Here is a 16573-nt window from a genome sequence, read left to right as displayed (position 1 = left end):
TGTAATTTGTACCCATCAGTACATGAAGATATGTACTGATAAATATGTACTGTCAACATCACATATGTAATCTAGTACCCAACAATACATATGATCAGTAGGATGCGTATGATTTAATTTGCAGTTGAGTTAGCGAAAACAAATACGTACTGGCAGTTGACACTATAAAAAACTATCCGGTTATTCACAGTAGAACCAAATATGTACTGCAATTTTTACCAGTACATATGGATTTTTCTCTCATATCACATGCATAATCAACAAGGGTATTTTATAAGAAAACATAGTAACAAGAATACATCAACAAATACATGGTGATATGTACTGATGAATATGTACTTCAAAAGTATATGTTCGACAACACTACATATTGATATGTGCTAACTCTTATTCATTTCAACTCATACACTAACCATGTTCATGTTCTTTTCCACAACAAGATAACAGGTCATATTGGTATTACCTGTTATATTGGGTTTAAACAACATGGTTAGTATGTGTTTAAACAACTCATACACTAACCATGTTGCTCTTTTCCACAACAAGATAACATGCTCTTTTCAAGTTGGTATTACTGTTTTATCATAAAGCAAAATAACATGTCATATTGATATGTACTGTTTGCATCATAAAGCAAAATAACAGGTCATATTGATATGTACTGTTTGCATCAATAAGGGTTCAAACAGTACCTAACAACAGTACATACCAACATGTACTAGTTCTTATATTCAAGAATAAATGATGTTTTACACACAAATATATAGTTAATTATATCAATATGTACTATCAAAAAATACATAAATTAGGTTTTTTTACATGGTGCCTATTGTTATGTATCGTTGGGTTTACCTAGTACATATTGATATAATTAGAGTTACATAATGTCTCTAATTATACCAACTACTGCACATAGTGATTTTGTGCAATTTGAGATGTTAAAAGATCAGAGTATGTTTAAAGGAAAAGAAATTTTACTTGATGGCCCCTCTAGATCCATCTGCCAAGCCTTCCCAACTGATCCCAACCATGCAGGCGTATCATGAAGAACCAAGGAACCCTGCACTAAAGCTGGTAACGCAACAAGAATGAACAATGTCAAGATATTGTGTTTTGGATATCAATATGTATTGGGGGTTTACCTATAGTACATAATAAGCATAAAAAGGTTTACCCAGTACATATTTATTGCAGTGGTCATATATATATCCAGCAATACATGTTGATATGTACTAATTCAAGAACAAATTACATCAACATTACATATATCAACTACAAACTAGGGCTTTTAGCAGTACATATCAGCATGTTCTGTAGGATTATACACAACATATATACAGTACATATGGATATATATTGTAAGATCATACATAAACATGCAGTAGAAGGGGGTAAGCAGTACATATCAAGAATTTAACAGTACACACTGATATATATGCTAGGAGCATATAGAAAATTGGTATAAAAAATCAACAAAAATAAAACTGAAAACATTACACATATTGGATTGTATTTTTAAAATTATAAGCAACACCTTTTTTGGCAGAAATCCCAAACATTTTGTTATATTCGAGTTTTCAGCATGAGTTTACTGAAACCAATATTATGCCTTGTTGTTGTAGTACAGTAAGTGACCTGGCATGCAATACCAAACATATTGTTAGAACTAAAATGTTGCAACAATTATGTATTGAAAGAAAAATAAAACCACCCACTTTCCGCAATACAGGAAGTTGACACTATCAAAAACCATCAAGTTTTTCACGGTACAACCAAATATGTATTTACCAGTACATATGGATTTTTCTTTCATATCACATGCATAATCAACAAGGGTATTCATAAGAAAACAAAGTAACAACAATACATCAACAAGTACATGGAGATATGCACTTCATTTTTTGCAATACAGGCAAATACGTACTGGCAGTTGACACTATCAAAACTATCCAGTTATTCACGGTACAACCAAATATCCATTAGTATTCGACAATACATATTGATATGTACTTGATGCATATGCAATCCAAGTATTCGATAATACATATTGATATACAACGCTGATGAATTCTACTTGTATTCAACACTACAATACATATTACTATGTATTATATTAACACATACTACATATTATTTTTTTGGTATTCAAAGGATACATATTGACATGTATTACATCAACGAATCACTTTTTCCTAAGTACATATGGATATGTTCAAGCATAAACTATGCTAGGATTTTATACAGTACATATCATCAACTAATCACTCTTTGTCTTACTACATATTTATATGTATTCAAGCATGAACTAAGGGTTTAGCAAAAATATGAAAACTCCTAAATTTATATATCCAAAACTTGAAAAAAATTGTGAAACTTCCAATATTCCACTAGACAAAAACCCCAAATTCATAGCAGTAATGTTGTAACAAAAATTCTCAAAAAAATATGAACCCCAAATTCATATCAATATGTACAGGTTCATTTGGTCAAAGACAAATTGTTAGTACCCAATCATCATAAATCAGTTTTCTCCATCAGTACATATCAATAAGCACAATCAATACATATCAATAAGCTCAAAAACAATTATATTATTTCTTTTGCAAGGTAGCATACATATTGATATGTACCTAATATATATGTACATGTTGATATGCACTGATACTTATTCAAAGCATGAATTAGGGGTTACCTAGTACATATTGACATGTACTTTTTTTAGGACATTTTTTATGAAAGAGCGCAATACATACCAATATTTAGGAAAGCATGGAACCATTTAGTACATAAAAAAACATGAAAGCAACATGCACTACATACCAATATTTTTACTGAATGAAAGCATGTAATACATAAAAAAAACAATGTAATACATACTAATATGTATGAAATCTTTTACCTTATGTAATACATGAAAGCATAAAAGCATGTGATACATAAAAAAAAAACATAAACTGTTGTTGGATATATTATGTACTGTTGGTGAATTAGAAGCAGGCTTTTCGTTTTGTTGTTTGAATCATCAACAATTTTTCTTCTACTTTTTGAGCGTGAAGCACTTTCTTCCACAATTACTTCCGTAATTATTTGTTTAATTTTTCGATTGGTAACCATTTTTGGTTTTGATTTTGTTTTTCGATTGGAAACTTTCAATTGAATCTCATGAAGAAGATGCCAGGTTTTGGTTTTGACGAAGATGAAACAGATCTGGTTTGTTTTTTGATTTCGTTTTTCGATTTAGGAGAAGAAGATCTGATTTTGAATAAAGAAGATGAACTGACCTAGTTTTGATTTTTGTATTCTCTGAAGAATGAAAAACTGTAGATGAAGAAGAATGAAAACTAAAAAAGGTCGATGAAAACTAGGAGAAACTGAATAACGCGTGTTTTTTCTCTCTGCCTAATCTGTTTGTGACTCTGACACGCGTGTTATTAGGGTTAGCACAGTAATTTTACTGTTTTCAAACCTTTTTGGACTAGCGATTAAATTGTTTGTCCCGCTGGACTAGGGATTAAGATGGATTGGGTTTAGTGGACTAAAGAGGAAATGCCTCATGTAAAATTGACAAAGATATTTACGTCTATAATTAACCAGGACATATGGTCGGGTACAGGCCGGTACTCCCCAGAACCAATACATGTACCGTCCTGCTCCCGTTCTCAACTTTAGGAACCTGTACCGTCTACTCCGGTTTCGGTCCAATTTTTCCGGTTCCTGACCGGTACACCAGTTCCAGACCAGGTCTTGTGAAGCTCCACAAAGGACAACTGAGTTTGTCCGCCTGTAAATATTGGTAAGTTTCGTATTTTTATTTCAGGTTTACACCTCCATTATAATTAGTAATAGAACCATAGTTAGTCTTATTAGGTAATTAAGGATTGGAAAAATGAGTTGGTTTGAGAACCGTAGTCAACCCTAGTTTCTGAGTTTAGTATTCATTTACATATCCAGTAAAAACATTTGGGGTTCAATTGAGTGTTGGGGTTTTGATGGTATCGATACTTCTCCAATTATGATTTTTCTTCATGCCCCTATATTTCTCTTGCAGTAGCATTTTGGGTTCAAGATAAATACTATAATTCAGTGAAAAACTTCAATACTAACCAATCAAAACAGCTATACATTTTCAGTCGATTTTGGTTCAATAGCGATGAATGATGAGATTCAATTGTTTGTTCGTTTTTTTGTTCTCTATCTCTAATTCATAGTGATGAATATCAACTCTTGAGCAAAAATATTAGGTTTCAAGTTATTGTTAAGCATAACTGAGTCATCACTCCTAAAGACTCTCAACTGTGATAGTCAGCAGACCAAGTATTTTAGTAGAGTCTTTAGGCTATGTTTAAGTTCCGTTTTTGTTGAGATTTTAAATTGGTTAAACTTTATGTAACAAACCCTAATGTACTTCTCTTAGTATAAATAAATATCTCAACCCACATAAATACCGTGGAAGTCATTCCCCAAACCCATATTCTAACTTGGTATCATCCTCGATCCAAGCTACGCTTCCAAAACCTCATAACCAAAGAAAAAAAAACTCAAAATCATACAATGGAAACAACCAATCAACTCAGAAGTGTCCAGATTCATCATCTGGTAACACTGAAACTAACAGAAACAAACTTCCTTCTTTGGTAGACACAGTTCAAGCCAATTATAAAAGGCCATGGCTTAAAATGCTTCATTGATGGCACAAAAGTGAAAATTGCAAGAACATTACCAAACTCAGAAGCTATAAATCCTAATTTTACTGCATATGAAGAACAAGACTCACTGCTGGTTGGATGGCTAAACTCAATCCTCACACCTGAAGTTTTAGGGAAAGTTCGTGGCTTAGACACAACAAAGGAAGTTTGGGATATATTGGAGGCAGAGTTTGCACCCAAAACAAAGGCGCATCAGATGCACCTAAAGAAACAACTACATTCAATGAACAAAGGTAACAAATCACTAAAAGTCTATTTTAATGAAGCTAAATCGTTATTTGATCAGCTTGCAGCATCCGGCTATGTTGTTACTGCTGATGAGATGAAACAATCCATAAGCAATGGATTGAATCAGTCGTACGATTCAATTGTCACTGTCCTAAGTACTGTTGAAGACATGGATATGAAAACTTTTTATGCACATCTTCTGAAATTTGATCTGAGACTCGAGCAACATATTGCAGTGATTCAACAACCAATTACTAACGTAGCTGTCTCAAACATTGGATCCCCATCTAGATATGCACTAAGACAGTTCAATCAACAACAAAGAGGTCCACATCAGTCCAACAATTATAATCCAAATCGTCGATTTCAGCCATCTCAAAAATCTCCAGATGCTCAGCCATGTCAAATCTGCAAGAAGAACAAGAATCAGGCAGATAGATGCTGGTTCCGTTGCAAGCCCAGCACCAACCACCCAAAGCCACCAGCTGCATTTATTGCATTGCCAGGAGGACCAACTGGTAATCAGTGGGTCACAGACATCAGCGCCACATATCACCTGACTACTAACATGAGAAATCTTACCATTACTCATGAATATGATGGTACTGAGATGATACATGTTGGTAATGGTAATGCTCTAGACATTGCTAATATTGGTAATGTATATTTTAAATATAAATCTATATCTTTTCATCTAAACAAAAAATATCATGTACCAGAAATAAAGACAAACTTATTGTCAGTATCTTAGTTTTGTAAAGACCATGAAGTGTATTTTCAGTTTCAGTCGTCTTATTTTCTTGTGAAGGACAAGCAAACGGGGACAACTCTGCTGCGAGGACTGAATAGGAATGGGCTATATATTTTTGAAGGAGTTGACATACTAGACAAACCTATCCATCCACAGGGAAACATATCATCTACCTTCCCATTATGGCATCAAAGACTAGGACATCCTATGTTGCGTACTGTTTCTCAAATATGTCTTCAAAATTATCTTCATGTTTCCAATGAACAGTTTGATTACTGTCATTCCTGTCGTCTTAGTAAGAGCAAGAAATTGTCTTTTTCTTTAAGTGATACGGTTTATGACAAACCGTTGAGTCTTGTTGTTTCAGATACTTGGGTATCACCTCAATTGTCTAGGTCTGGTTTTGAACACTATCTTCTAATAATGGATGTTTTCTCTCATCTTACATGGGTTTTTCATATTGTACAACAATCTGATGCTTTGCAAACGTTTATCCTTTTTCACAAACAAATTGAGAACATCACAGAACACAAAATCAAAGTTTTCCAGTCAGATAATGATTTAGAGTACAAGAAATTCACAACCTATCTCAATTCATCAGGTACACAACATCGGTTCTCATGCCCACATACTTCACCTCAAAATGGAATAGCCGAGCGTCGTATTAGACACGTTACTGAATCTGTTTTAGCTTTGCTCTTTAATGCTCATATGCCAAAGGAATTTTGGGCCGATGCCTTCACTACTGTGTGTTATCTAATCAATAGGTTACCCAAGTCAGCCAAAGAAATCAAAACACCGTTAGAAATCCCGTTCAACAAAAAACCAGATTACACATTCTTGCGTGTCTTTGGATGTTTAGCATATCCCTTCCTAAGACAGTACATTGCAAAAAAACTAGAACCAAGATCACTTCCATGTGTTTTTATAGGTTATAGTAGTGCACATAAAGGGTATTTATGCCTATACCGACAAACTGATCGTCTTTATGTCTCGCGGCATGTAAGGTTTTATGAAAGCATGTTCCCATTTTAGTCTCTCCAGCAGAAAGGTCTTTCCCCGTGTCGAGGTAATGTCCCTTCTAGCACTAGTTTTTTTCTTTCACATCCTTTTCGTCGTACTACTCTGACAGAAAATACGGAAGATGTAATGTTATCATCACCAGTGCAAAGTCAGCAGAATCTTCCATCGTCTCCAAAAATATCTGCACCACAACACTCTTCAACGAACTCCGCATTCTCTGATGATTCAGCACATCAACAAGACACACTGTCAACTGCTCAAAGCGTTCCGAGTTATACAGTGTCAGAAACTAAACAGACTGCTGAGTCTGCTACTCCATCAACTCAGAGGGAAACTATAACTCATTCTATGATAACAAGGGCTAAAACACGCATCACAAAACCAATTAACAAGTTGCGTTTGACTGCTTCCAAACACCCTCTAACCGAAGAAGATTTTATGGAACCAACTTGCTACACGACATCTTCTAAAAATCCAAAGTGGAGGACAACAATGGATGTCCAGATCAATGCGCTTATTCGTAATGGTACATACTCATTGGTGAAATATGAGAAATGAATGAACGTGGTAGGATGCAAATGGGTATATCGCGTAAAACAAAATCCAGATGGTACTGTCGAACGACATAAAGCACGCTTGGTGGATAAAGGCTTCAATCAACAAGAGGGAGTGGATTATGGCGAAACGTTTGGTCCTGTTATCAAGCCTTGCACCATTCGGCTAGTGTTATCTATTGTTGTGATGAATAACTGGCAGATTAAACAGCTAGATGTCTAGAATGCGTTTCTGCATGGAACTTTGGAAGAGGAAGTATATATGCAACATCCGCCTGGTTATATTAATTCCAATTACCCTAACCATGTCTGTAAATTGCACAAGTCGTTGCATGGACTTAAATAGGTGCCACAGGCCTGGTTCTTGAAGCTCGGTAACTACTTAATAAAACTAGGTTTCAAGGGTTCAATAGCTGACAACTCTATGTTTGTGTTAAATACTAAGGAAACCATCACGTACGTTCTTGTGTACGTTGATGATATAATTGTGACAAGATCAAACCCAGCTCATATTGAAAAACTGATTAAAGATCTTGGTGCTCCTTTTGCATTGAAAGATATGGGTGATTTATCTTTCTTCTTGGGTATAGAAGTTCTCAGGCATGGCAATGAGTTGGTGCTCACACAGAGGAAGTATATCACAGATCAAAGTTGCAGGATGCCCAGAGATATTGAGGCACCTTATAATGGAATCAACAACCTGGGATACATATGTGATGGAAGCTAAGATTAGTTTTAAGAACTCCATATACGTAACAGTTTGTAATAGACAGTAGGAAAGGGAATTTCCGAGTCATGGTACGAACTTACCTTTGTTTCTTTTAGAATGCCATTGGGATCACTGGAAACAAGCCAACCAAGTCGCCAACCAGGTACTATCCATCTCTTTGATATAGACCCAAGTGTAAGGACAGGAGCTATTGACCCAAAAACTCCCATTGGCACAAATGGATTACTGCCAAATGTGAGGTGAGCATACACTTCATCCGCCATCACAATAATTCCGAGTTTCTTTGCAGTCTCAGCAACCTAATGAAATATTAATGCTACTTAACAACATAATTCAGAGACAATAGAATGACTAGTTATTTACCTTTTTCAGATGCTCATACGTGTAGACATTTCCACAAGGGTTTCCTGGGTTGATTATAACAATTCCAAGGGTATTTTCATCAGCAAGAGCTTCTACAGCTTCAAGGTCGACCTCCCAACCCTTGTCTGGTAGAAGATCAAAATGTCGATATTCAAGCTTCCGAAAGCCAGCACAGGCCTCATAATACGGAAATCCTGGTCTAGGTAGCAATATATTAGCACCAGGTCTAGTGAATACCGTCATTGCAATCTCGATTGCTTGCGCGCAACCAATCGTTAGAAAAACATCGTCAGGTGATAGCTTGTATGGAAGAGCACGCGATAGATAATATGCTAAAGACCTGTTAATTATAGTTGTTGTGATTATTAGTCCCACATTGTTTGGGAAATCTAAGATCCTGCTGTTTATAATCCTATGGACCTCTCCACTCATTGCCAATTGGTTTTGAGTTAGATGCCCGCAGACTTTAACATGGTATCAGAGAAGGTTATTTGCGACGAGTTGCTTGACCACGCCATTACTACGCGTCACCCGATTTATTGTCCAAGTGTTAGACCCAACAAGGCTACACGTGAGGGGGCATATTGAAATTATTAGTCCCACATTGTTGGGCAATCTAAGATCCCGCGGTTTATAACTCTATGGGCCTCTCCACTCATGGCCAATTGGTTTTGAGTTAGATGCCCGTATTCTAACATGGTATCAGAGCAGGCTATTTGCGACGAATCATTAGACCGTGTCTTTACTCCGCGTCACCCGATTTATTGTCCACGTGTAAGACCCAACGAGGCTACACGTGAGGGGACGTGTTGAAATTATTAGTCCCACATTGTTTAGGGGCAATCTAAGATCCTGCGATTTATAATCCTATGGACCTTTCCACACATTGCCAATTGATTTTGAGTCGGACGCCCGTATTCTAACAATAGCTGAACAGTTAACCACAATGCATACAATTGATGCAGGATAATCAAACTATATATAACAACCAAAAGGAAGTAAAAGTAAAAATTGCCTTACAAGTTTACCTTCTGGCAAGAGGAATACCAACAGTAGATGAATAACCATTAAACTTAGCTGAACGAACAGAATCAACAACAGCATCATCAGCTATTTGAGTTGTTCTAAAACATGGAAAAGCGGAAGGATCACCATGACCAAGAGGAATAGTTTGTCTTTCATCTTCAGGGTTTCTAAATTTCATTAAAGTATTTAGAAATTCTTTAACTGTAAGACCAGAAGCTGAATGAATGTCATCATTTGCACTGGAACTCCATTTCTTACGAAATAAACCATTCTCCATTTTGCTTCCTTCTTAATCTTTCTTTGATATTGAATGGATTTAAACGAAATGGATTTAATCTTTCTTAAGCTATTCCTTCTTAATCTTTCTTTATAGTCAACACAGTACTCTACTTCGAAATTAATGGCTATCTGCTCCACTAAAAAATTATTATAATTCAAACATAGTGCGGTTGCTCATATGTTTGCATATGGGTGACGTCGTTTGATTCCCCCTGTTAGAGCACTTGTTTATTAATTCTTCCTAGTCATATTTTTGGATGTTTACGTATAATGATGTAGTTAATTCTTAAATAATTAAATTGTGAAATTATTGGTGGAGGTTAGTGATTGATATTATCCGAGGAATCCAAAGTTCTGATTCCCCTCTCTTTCATAAACTCATATCCACGGTTAAAATTAGAAGTTTTAATCTGAATTTATATTTTCCATATTTTCAATGGGATTAGTTTTAGTCTGAATTTATTAACAAAAATATTTTTTAAGAAATTCCGTTGATAATTTAATCATGGGGGTTTTTGTGGGCGCTACTTGTGGTCAAAAACATCTAGCACTATTTTGTTTCCCTTAGTTCCGGCATATATAGTTATTATCTTTGTTATGTCTCGTTGTTACGAGAAACTTGTTCTTATGACCCTGGAAATTATGGGTCTTACTCTTTTGATCCCAGGATGATTTAATAAAATTTGTAAATTATTTCAGTGGCTCAGGAATATCATAGGAAGTAGGATTAACAAACTAACCGATGTGCATATTGCCTGCACATAAAATCGGTGTGCATATTGCCTGCACACTATAAAATATGAAGAAATTTTTTAAAAATATTTACAAAAATCAGTATGCATATTGCCTGCACACTATAAAATATGAAAAAAAAATTTAAAAATTATGTACAGAAATCAGCGTGAAATATTTCCTGCACATAAAATCAGTGTGCATATTGTCTGCACACTATAAAATATGAAGAAAATTTAAGAAATTATTTAGAGAATAAAAAATTTCATGAAATGAAAATTTGATAGTTGTATTTAGGCTCGTTGTGTAGGTCTTTCAAAAAGCTTTCCAAATATATAAAATTTGTCGAATTCGTACGTATGATTTGTGAGACATATTATGTTTAAGTTGGCATGACGATTATACCCTTAAAGGATATAGTTTATCATTTGATAACATCATCAATCATCTTTATCCAAATAACCATCCTTCTTTTTTAAGGGTAATTTCGATAAAATGGGTTAATTCTTTTAAAATTGAGTTTTAAGTCAAAGACCATTTGAGTAAGAAAGAGTGAGAAGAGAGACACACACTTAATTCCCACATTATTATTTCCTGTTAATTTCCATTTTTCTTAGCCGCGGCTGGATCTCTCTCTCTTCTTCTTCCTCTTCTTCTCTTTTTCTTTTCCAATACCAGCAGGCAGCAACAGTTTTGATTGGTTTGGGATCGTATAAAAATTTCTTGTGTGAGTACTTTCTAGACGTAGTATTAAGTTTAATCTTCACCAAACATCCTTTATGCAGTCGATGTGTACTACTACCACCATTATGTTGCGCCAAAGCCTGCAGAAGCGTTTAGGTTTGCACTACGACGAGGTAGCTCAATATCGCCAAGAACACAATCACACACACAAGAAGAACAAGTATTTAACGAGGTTGAATCCTCGGTAAGGAATAGCAATTTTATATATCACCGTATAGGTTGGAATATACAAAGCTCAAACAGAGAAGAAGAGAACTCTTACTAGTTCTGGTGTGTATTCTCTAGTTCTCTCTATGGCTATTTATACACATCAATAGGAGCGGACACATTCCTTAACAAAGATTACTTTCCTACAAGTATATGGTTTCCTAACTTAGCTCTAAGAGACAAACCTCTTAAGCTTCTATACTTAGGACACAAGTACTTGGTTTCCTTAACCAACTAGATTTCCTAATCTAGTCCTTGACCATCCTACCAACAATTCTCCACCTCGGATCATGCATTCATGCATGAGACGATCAATAGACAAAATCACCTCCATCTTCCAACGTCGATTGAACCAACACTGGTTGCCAACGTATCCTCAATAGGAATCAAATCCGACCGTAGTTCTCTTAAATGGTCTTGCTAGAAGACCTCCACTAGGTTCCTAAGAACCTATACCCCAAAAGGTTCTTTCACCAAACCGGAAGGATGTGGATCAGTTTCGAACAATGTCGAAATTTGATCCCTGATACTACTTTAGTCAACATATCAGCTGGATTGTCTTTGGTATCGATCTTCACAAGTAGAATGTCTTCTTCTTCAAGAATTTCTCTCACAAAGTGAAATCGTACGTCTATATGTTTGTTTCTATCATGATGCACTTGATTCTTAGCCAAATAAATTGCACTTAGACTATCACAATGCACAGGCAGTTGGTCTTGCACAACTCCTAAGTCATCTAGCAATCCTTGTAACCATATATACTCCTTAAATGCCTCAGTCACTTCCATATACCCCGACTTCGTAGTTGAAAGCGCCACAGTAGACTGCAAGATTGATCTCCAACTTACTGGTACCCCTGCTACAGTATATACATACCCTGTAGTTGAACGTCTCTTGTCCAAATCACCAGCATAGTCAGAATCCACATACCCAACACACAACTGATTGTTACTTCTATCCTTCACAAACTCCAGGCCAACATCAACTGTACCATAAAGATACCTCAAAATCCATTTCACAGCATGCCAATGTCCCTTACTAGGACAATGCATATAACGGCTGACCATACTAACTGCATGTGAAATGTCCGGCCTTGTACATACCATCGTATACATCAAGCTACCAACATCCTCAGCATATGGGACTTGGGCCATATTACTTTCGCTCTTCTTCAGTAGTGGGAGACATACGAGCATTCAACTTAAAATGAGCAGCAAGGGGAGTACTTACATATTTAGTTCCTTCGTAGACACCAAAATTCTGTAACACTTTCTTCAAATATGCCTTCTGAGACAAACAAAACTTACCCTTCTCTCTGTCACGTTGAATATCCATACCAATAATCTTCTTAGCCTCTCCCATATCCTTCATCTCAATCTCAGATGACAACTTGCACTTCAAATTATCGATCTCTTTCTTGTTATTTGATGCAATCAGCATATCATTGACATACAAGATCAAATATATGAAACATCCATCACGTATCTTCTTGAAGTATAAAAAATGGTCATATTGACTTCTTGTGTATGTCTGACCAATCATAAACTGATCAAATCGCTTGTACCAATGTCTTGGAGACTTCTTCATCCCATACAACGATTTTTTCAGCTTGCATACAAAATTTTCTTTTCCAGCAACCTTGAACCCACTCGGTTGAGTCATATAGATCTCCTCTTCTAGATCACCATGTAAGAACGCCGTCTTAACATCTAGCTGAACTAGGTCTAAATCATATTGTGCTACCAAGGACAACAAAATACGGATTGATGAGTGTTTTACCACCGGAGATAACACCTCATTGTAGTCAATCACTTCTCTTTAGGCATAACCTTTTGCAACTAACCTTGGCTTGTAGCGTACTTGATTCACCGAAGATCCTTCTTTCTTAGCATATATCCACTTGCACCATATATGCTTCTTACTGTTCGGAAGCTTCATAAGAATCCATGTGCCATTCTTGTAAAGAGACTCCATTTCGTCCTGCATTGCACCTTCCCATTCTTTACACTCTACACTGCGTACAAATTCTAAATAGAAAGTAGGAGTACCATCGTCAACAACTGGTAATGCATAAGCAATGTAATCATTCATCCAACCAGTCTTCCTGGTTGATCTTCTCGGTTTGCTGGTTGCTATGGTCTCCATGACCGTAGCTTCTGTATCTTCTACTGACTCTTGTTCCTCTTCCTCAACAGTTTCACTATCATTTGGAACTTCAGTAGCTACCTCTCTTGCAGATCCAATGTCTTCAGAAGTATTCTGAACAGATACAAACTTAACTGGAATTGGTGGAGTTGCATCAATCTCCACCTGCTGCAACGGCTCACTAGTACTGGTGCTTCTGTCCTCCACCTGCCGAGAACCCCAAGAATTTACCATAGACATCTCATCAAATGTGATATCTCTACTCATGACTATCTTCTTCTCAACTGGATTCCAAATCTTGAACCCTTTTACTCCACTTTTCATACCCACAAAGATTCCTTTCATAGCACGGCTATCAAGCTTGTTTTCACTAACATGATACCACGTAGGACAACCAAAGATATGAATTGAGTCATAATCATAAGCTGGTTTACCAAACCACTTCTCCATAGGAGTTTTAACTTCTAATGCAGCTGATGGAAACCTATTAATGAGGAAGCACGCATAAGTAACTGCCTCATCCCAAAACTCCTTACATAATCCAGCATTAGATAATATACATCGTACCTTCTCCAGCAAAGTACGATTCATGTGTTTAGCTACCCCATTCTATTGCGGTGTCTTCTTAACTGTGAATGCCTCTTTATCCCCTCATCCTGACATACTTGCAAGAAAGGATCACTCTTGTACTCTCCACCATTGTCCGAACGTAGTACTTTGATCTTTCTTCCAGTTTGAGTCTTAGTTGCCTTTTTCCATATCACAAAGATTTCTAGGACTTCATCCTTATGCCTCATGGTGTACACCCATACGCTCCTAGAATAATCATCAATGAATGACACAAACCAATGTTTCCCTCCCAATGATGCATTCTTGGAAGGACCCCAAACATCTGAGTGAGCATAGTCAAGAACTCCACTAGTATTGTGGATAGTTGTTCCAAAGATTATTCTTGTTTTCTTGCCCTTAACACAATGTTCACAAAATGCTAACTTGCAAGAAATAACACCTTTCAACAAGTCTTGTTGAATCAACCTATGCAACGAATTCTCACTTGGATGTGCATGTATCATGTGCCATAGCTTCGTCTTCTCGGTAGCTGCTCTCTCGATGTGTTCAGAAATAGACACATCCCCTGTTATTGTACCCCAATCAAGTAATACAATTTATGATGACGTGTGCCCTTCATGATTACCATAGATCCATATATTACCTTTAGAACACCATTTTTAGCGACTATCTTATAGCCCTTAGCTTCTAAAGTTCTTAGTGAAATCAGATTCTTCTTTATGGCGTGTACAAATCTTACCTCCTTCATCTCTCTAACCATACCATTATGTATCTTGATACGAACACTACCAATCCCAATCACCCTGCAGGTATGATTGTTTCCCATACTTACTTCTCCATCAAGCTCTTCAAAACTTGAGAACTAGTCCCGATATGGACATATATGATATGTTTCTCCAGTATATAATACCCATGTACCATCTGTAATAGCACAAGCTGATGGTGTCACAGTTAGCGAGAAATCAGAAGCATCATTTGATTCTTCATTACCTTTAACAATGTTCACTTCGGTATTACCGTTATATCCTTCTCTCGCCTTACGCTTGGTACAATTCTTAGCCCAATGACCAAAGTCATGGCACCAAGCACACTCATCTTTCCGCAGTCGCGTTCTACTTTTAGAACGTCTGATGAGCACGAAAGTGCGAAGAATTTTCACCCATAAATACATTAGCTGGGACTAATTTTATCACTAGTAAACTTGTTTGTAGGTGTTTTTTATGAAATAAGCTCTTATGGAGAATTGGATCGAAAAAGATGTTATTTACAACCGGAGGACACGTGTTATTTGGTATCTAAGTTTTGGGTAAGGGGAAACCTGATTACTAAGGGGCACCCCAGTTATTATCTCCATCCCAGCAGATAGGATAAGGGGCACCTTTCTTCAACATTTTGAATACTGTATTTTGGCGGGAAAAATTTGCTTTCAACAGGTAGAATTAGGGTTTGGATTTTGGAGGTCTTATAGTGAGACTAAATGGCTGTAATCATTTGGGTATCTTGATTTCAGTCTAACAGGACTAGTAATGTGTTCAGTTACGATTGCAATTGGCTTGAATCGTGGATTTAATGTAAACCAGTTCCGGCAGAATCTGGGGTCCGATAATTGAAGGTGTGTTAATGAAATTAAAAGGCTGAAATCAATTGGGTTTTCTCCAATGGACCAAACAGGGTTGGTATGAGCTGTGATTTCAAAAATATAAGGAGATTATGTTCGGTTCAAGCAAAACAGGGGAATATTATTACCGGCCTTCTGTTACTCGACTTGGGAGAGTTTTATTTGGTTTTAGTCTCTTCTGTGGATTGATAATGAATGGTAGAGATTAAGCAGGGTTGGTAAGTTGGTCAGATTCGAGAAAATAGGTGGGCTACGTCAAGTTTGGTTAAAAAAGAAAAGGAGGTAAACTCGGTGTTTGTTTTCACGGGAGGTTACGTGTTGATAGTGTGTTGTACGAGTTTTGACTATGTCTTAACTGTATATTGCACGAGTGGAAGTGTGTTGGAAGCAATTAAGCACGTAAAAGAGAAAAGCAGAGAAGAAATTGGAAACAAAATCTTCATAGCAAGCAGGAAAGAATATTTCAGGATTTTGGTTTATGTTCGGTATATCGCTGAGGATGAAGAAATATTATCTCTTCTGAAATATCAATCAGCCAGTTTTGGAAACCATTGATATTTATTGTTGACGCGTGAAAGGAAGGAAAGAAAAATAAAATCTGTGAGACTTTAAAACAAAAATATGGGGCATTAACTCGAAGATTTGAGGGACCTGTGAGTATAAATACAAGCCTTGGCTGCCACAGAGCGGGAGTTAGGGGGAAGTTCTGGTTCATAAAAGAAGTTGCAGAAGAGTTCTGCATTTTCAGTCGCAGAAGAAGAAGAAGAACATTTGATGCCTGCTGACTGTCGCAGATAACAGTCGTTTATTGCAACATTCATTTTGGCACACTTGTTTTGAATTTGCAACCATTTCTTGTAACGGTGACTTCTGTAACGCCAGTACACCGTTGCAGAT

At 36.5% G+C, this 16573-nt stretch overlaps 1 protein-coding gene across 1 annotated transcript; it reads right to left on the bottom strand.

The window, feature by feature from the left end:
• Positions 1 to 6346: 6346 nt before the first annotated feature.
• LOC113341807 (probable aminotransferase TAT2) lies at positions 6347 to 9692 on the bottom strand. Its single transcript, XM_026586553.1, has 4 exons — positions 9384 to 9692; positions 8356 to 8695; positions 8073 to 8291; positions 6347 to 7962 (listed from the first exon to the last, which is right to left on the bottom strand). The coding sequence occupies exons 1-4, from the start codon at positions 9656 to 9658 to the stop codon at positions 7831 to 7833; spliced, it is 966 nt and encodes a 321-aa protein (XP_026442338.1). The 5' UTR covers positions 9659 to 9692; the 3' UTR covers positions 6347 to 7830.
• Between the last annotated feature and the right edge of the window lie 6881 nt (positions 9693 to 16573).

This window comes from Papaver somniferum, unplaced genomic scaffold, assembly GCF_003573695.1.
Source record: "Papaver somniferum cultivar HN1 unplaced genomic scaffold, ASM357369v1 unplaced-scaffold_31, whole genome shotgun sequence".
Taxonomy (NCBI): Eukaryota; Viridiplantae; Streptophyta; class Magnoliopsida; order Ranunculales; family Papaveraceae; genus Papaver; species Papaver somniferum.
The sequence above is the reverse complement of the archived record's forward strand: the minus strand, read 5'-3'. Positions and strand labels throughout refer to the sequence as shown.

What these genes read in the sequence shown, in the direction of transcription:
- LOC113341807 (XM_026586553.1), bottom strand. Translation starts at nt 9,658, where the DNA reads ATGGAGAATGGTTTATTTCGTAAGAAATGGAGTTCCAGTGCAAATGAT. An exon ending in GGTATTCCTCTTGCCAGAAG is followed by an intron (nt 8,696 to 9,383) that starts GTAAACTTGTAA and finishes TATAATTAACAG; the next exon opens with GTCTTTAGCATATTATCTAT. An exon ending in GCATTCTAAAAGAAACAAAG is followed by an intron (nt 7,963 to 8,072) that starts GTAAGTTCGTAC and finishes TATGTATCCCAG; the next exon opens with GTTGTTGATTCCATTATAAG.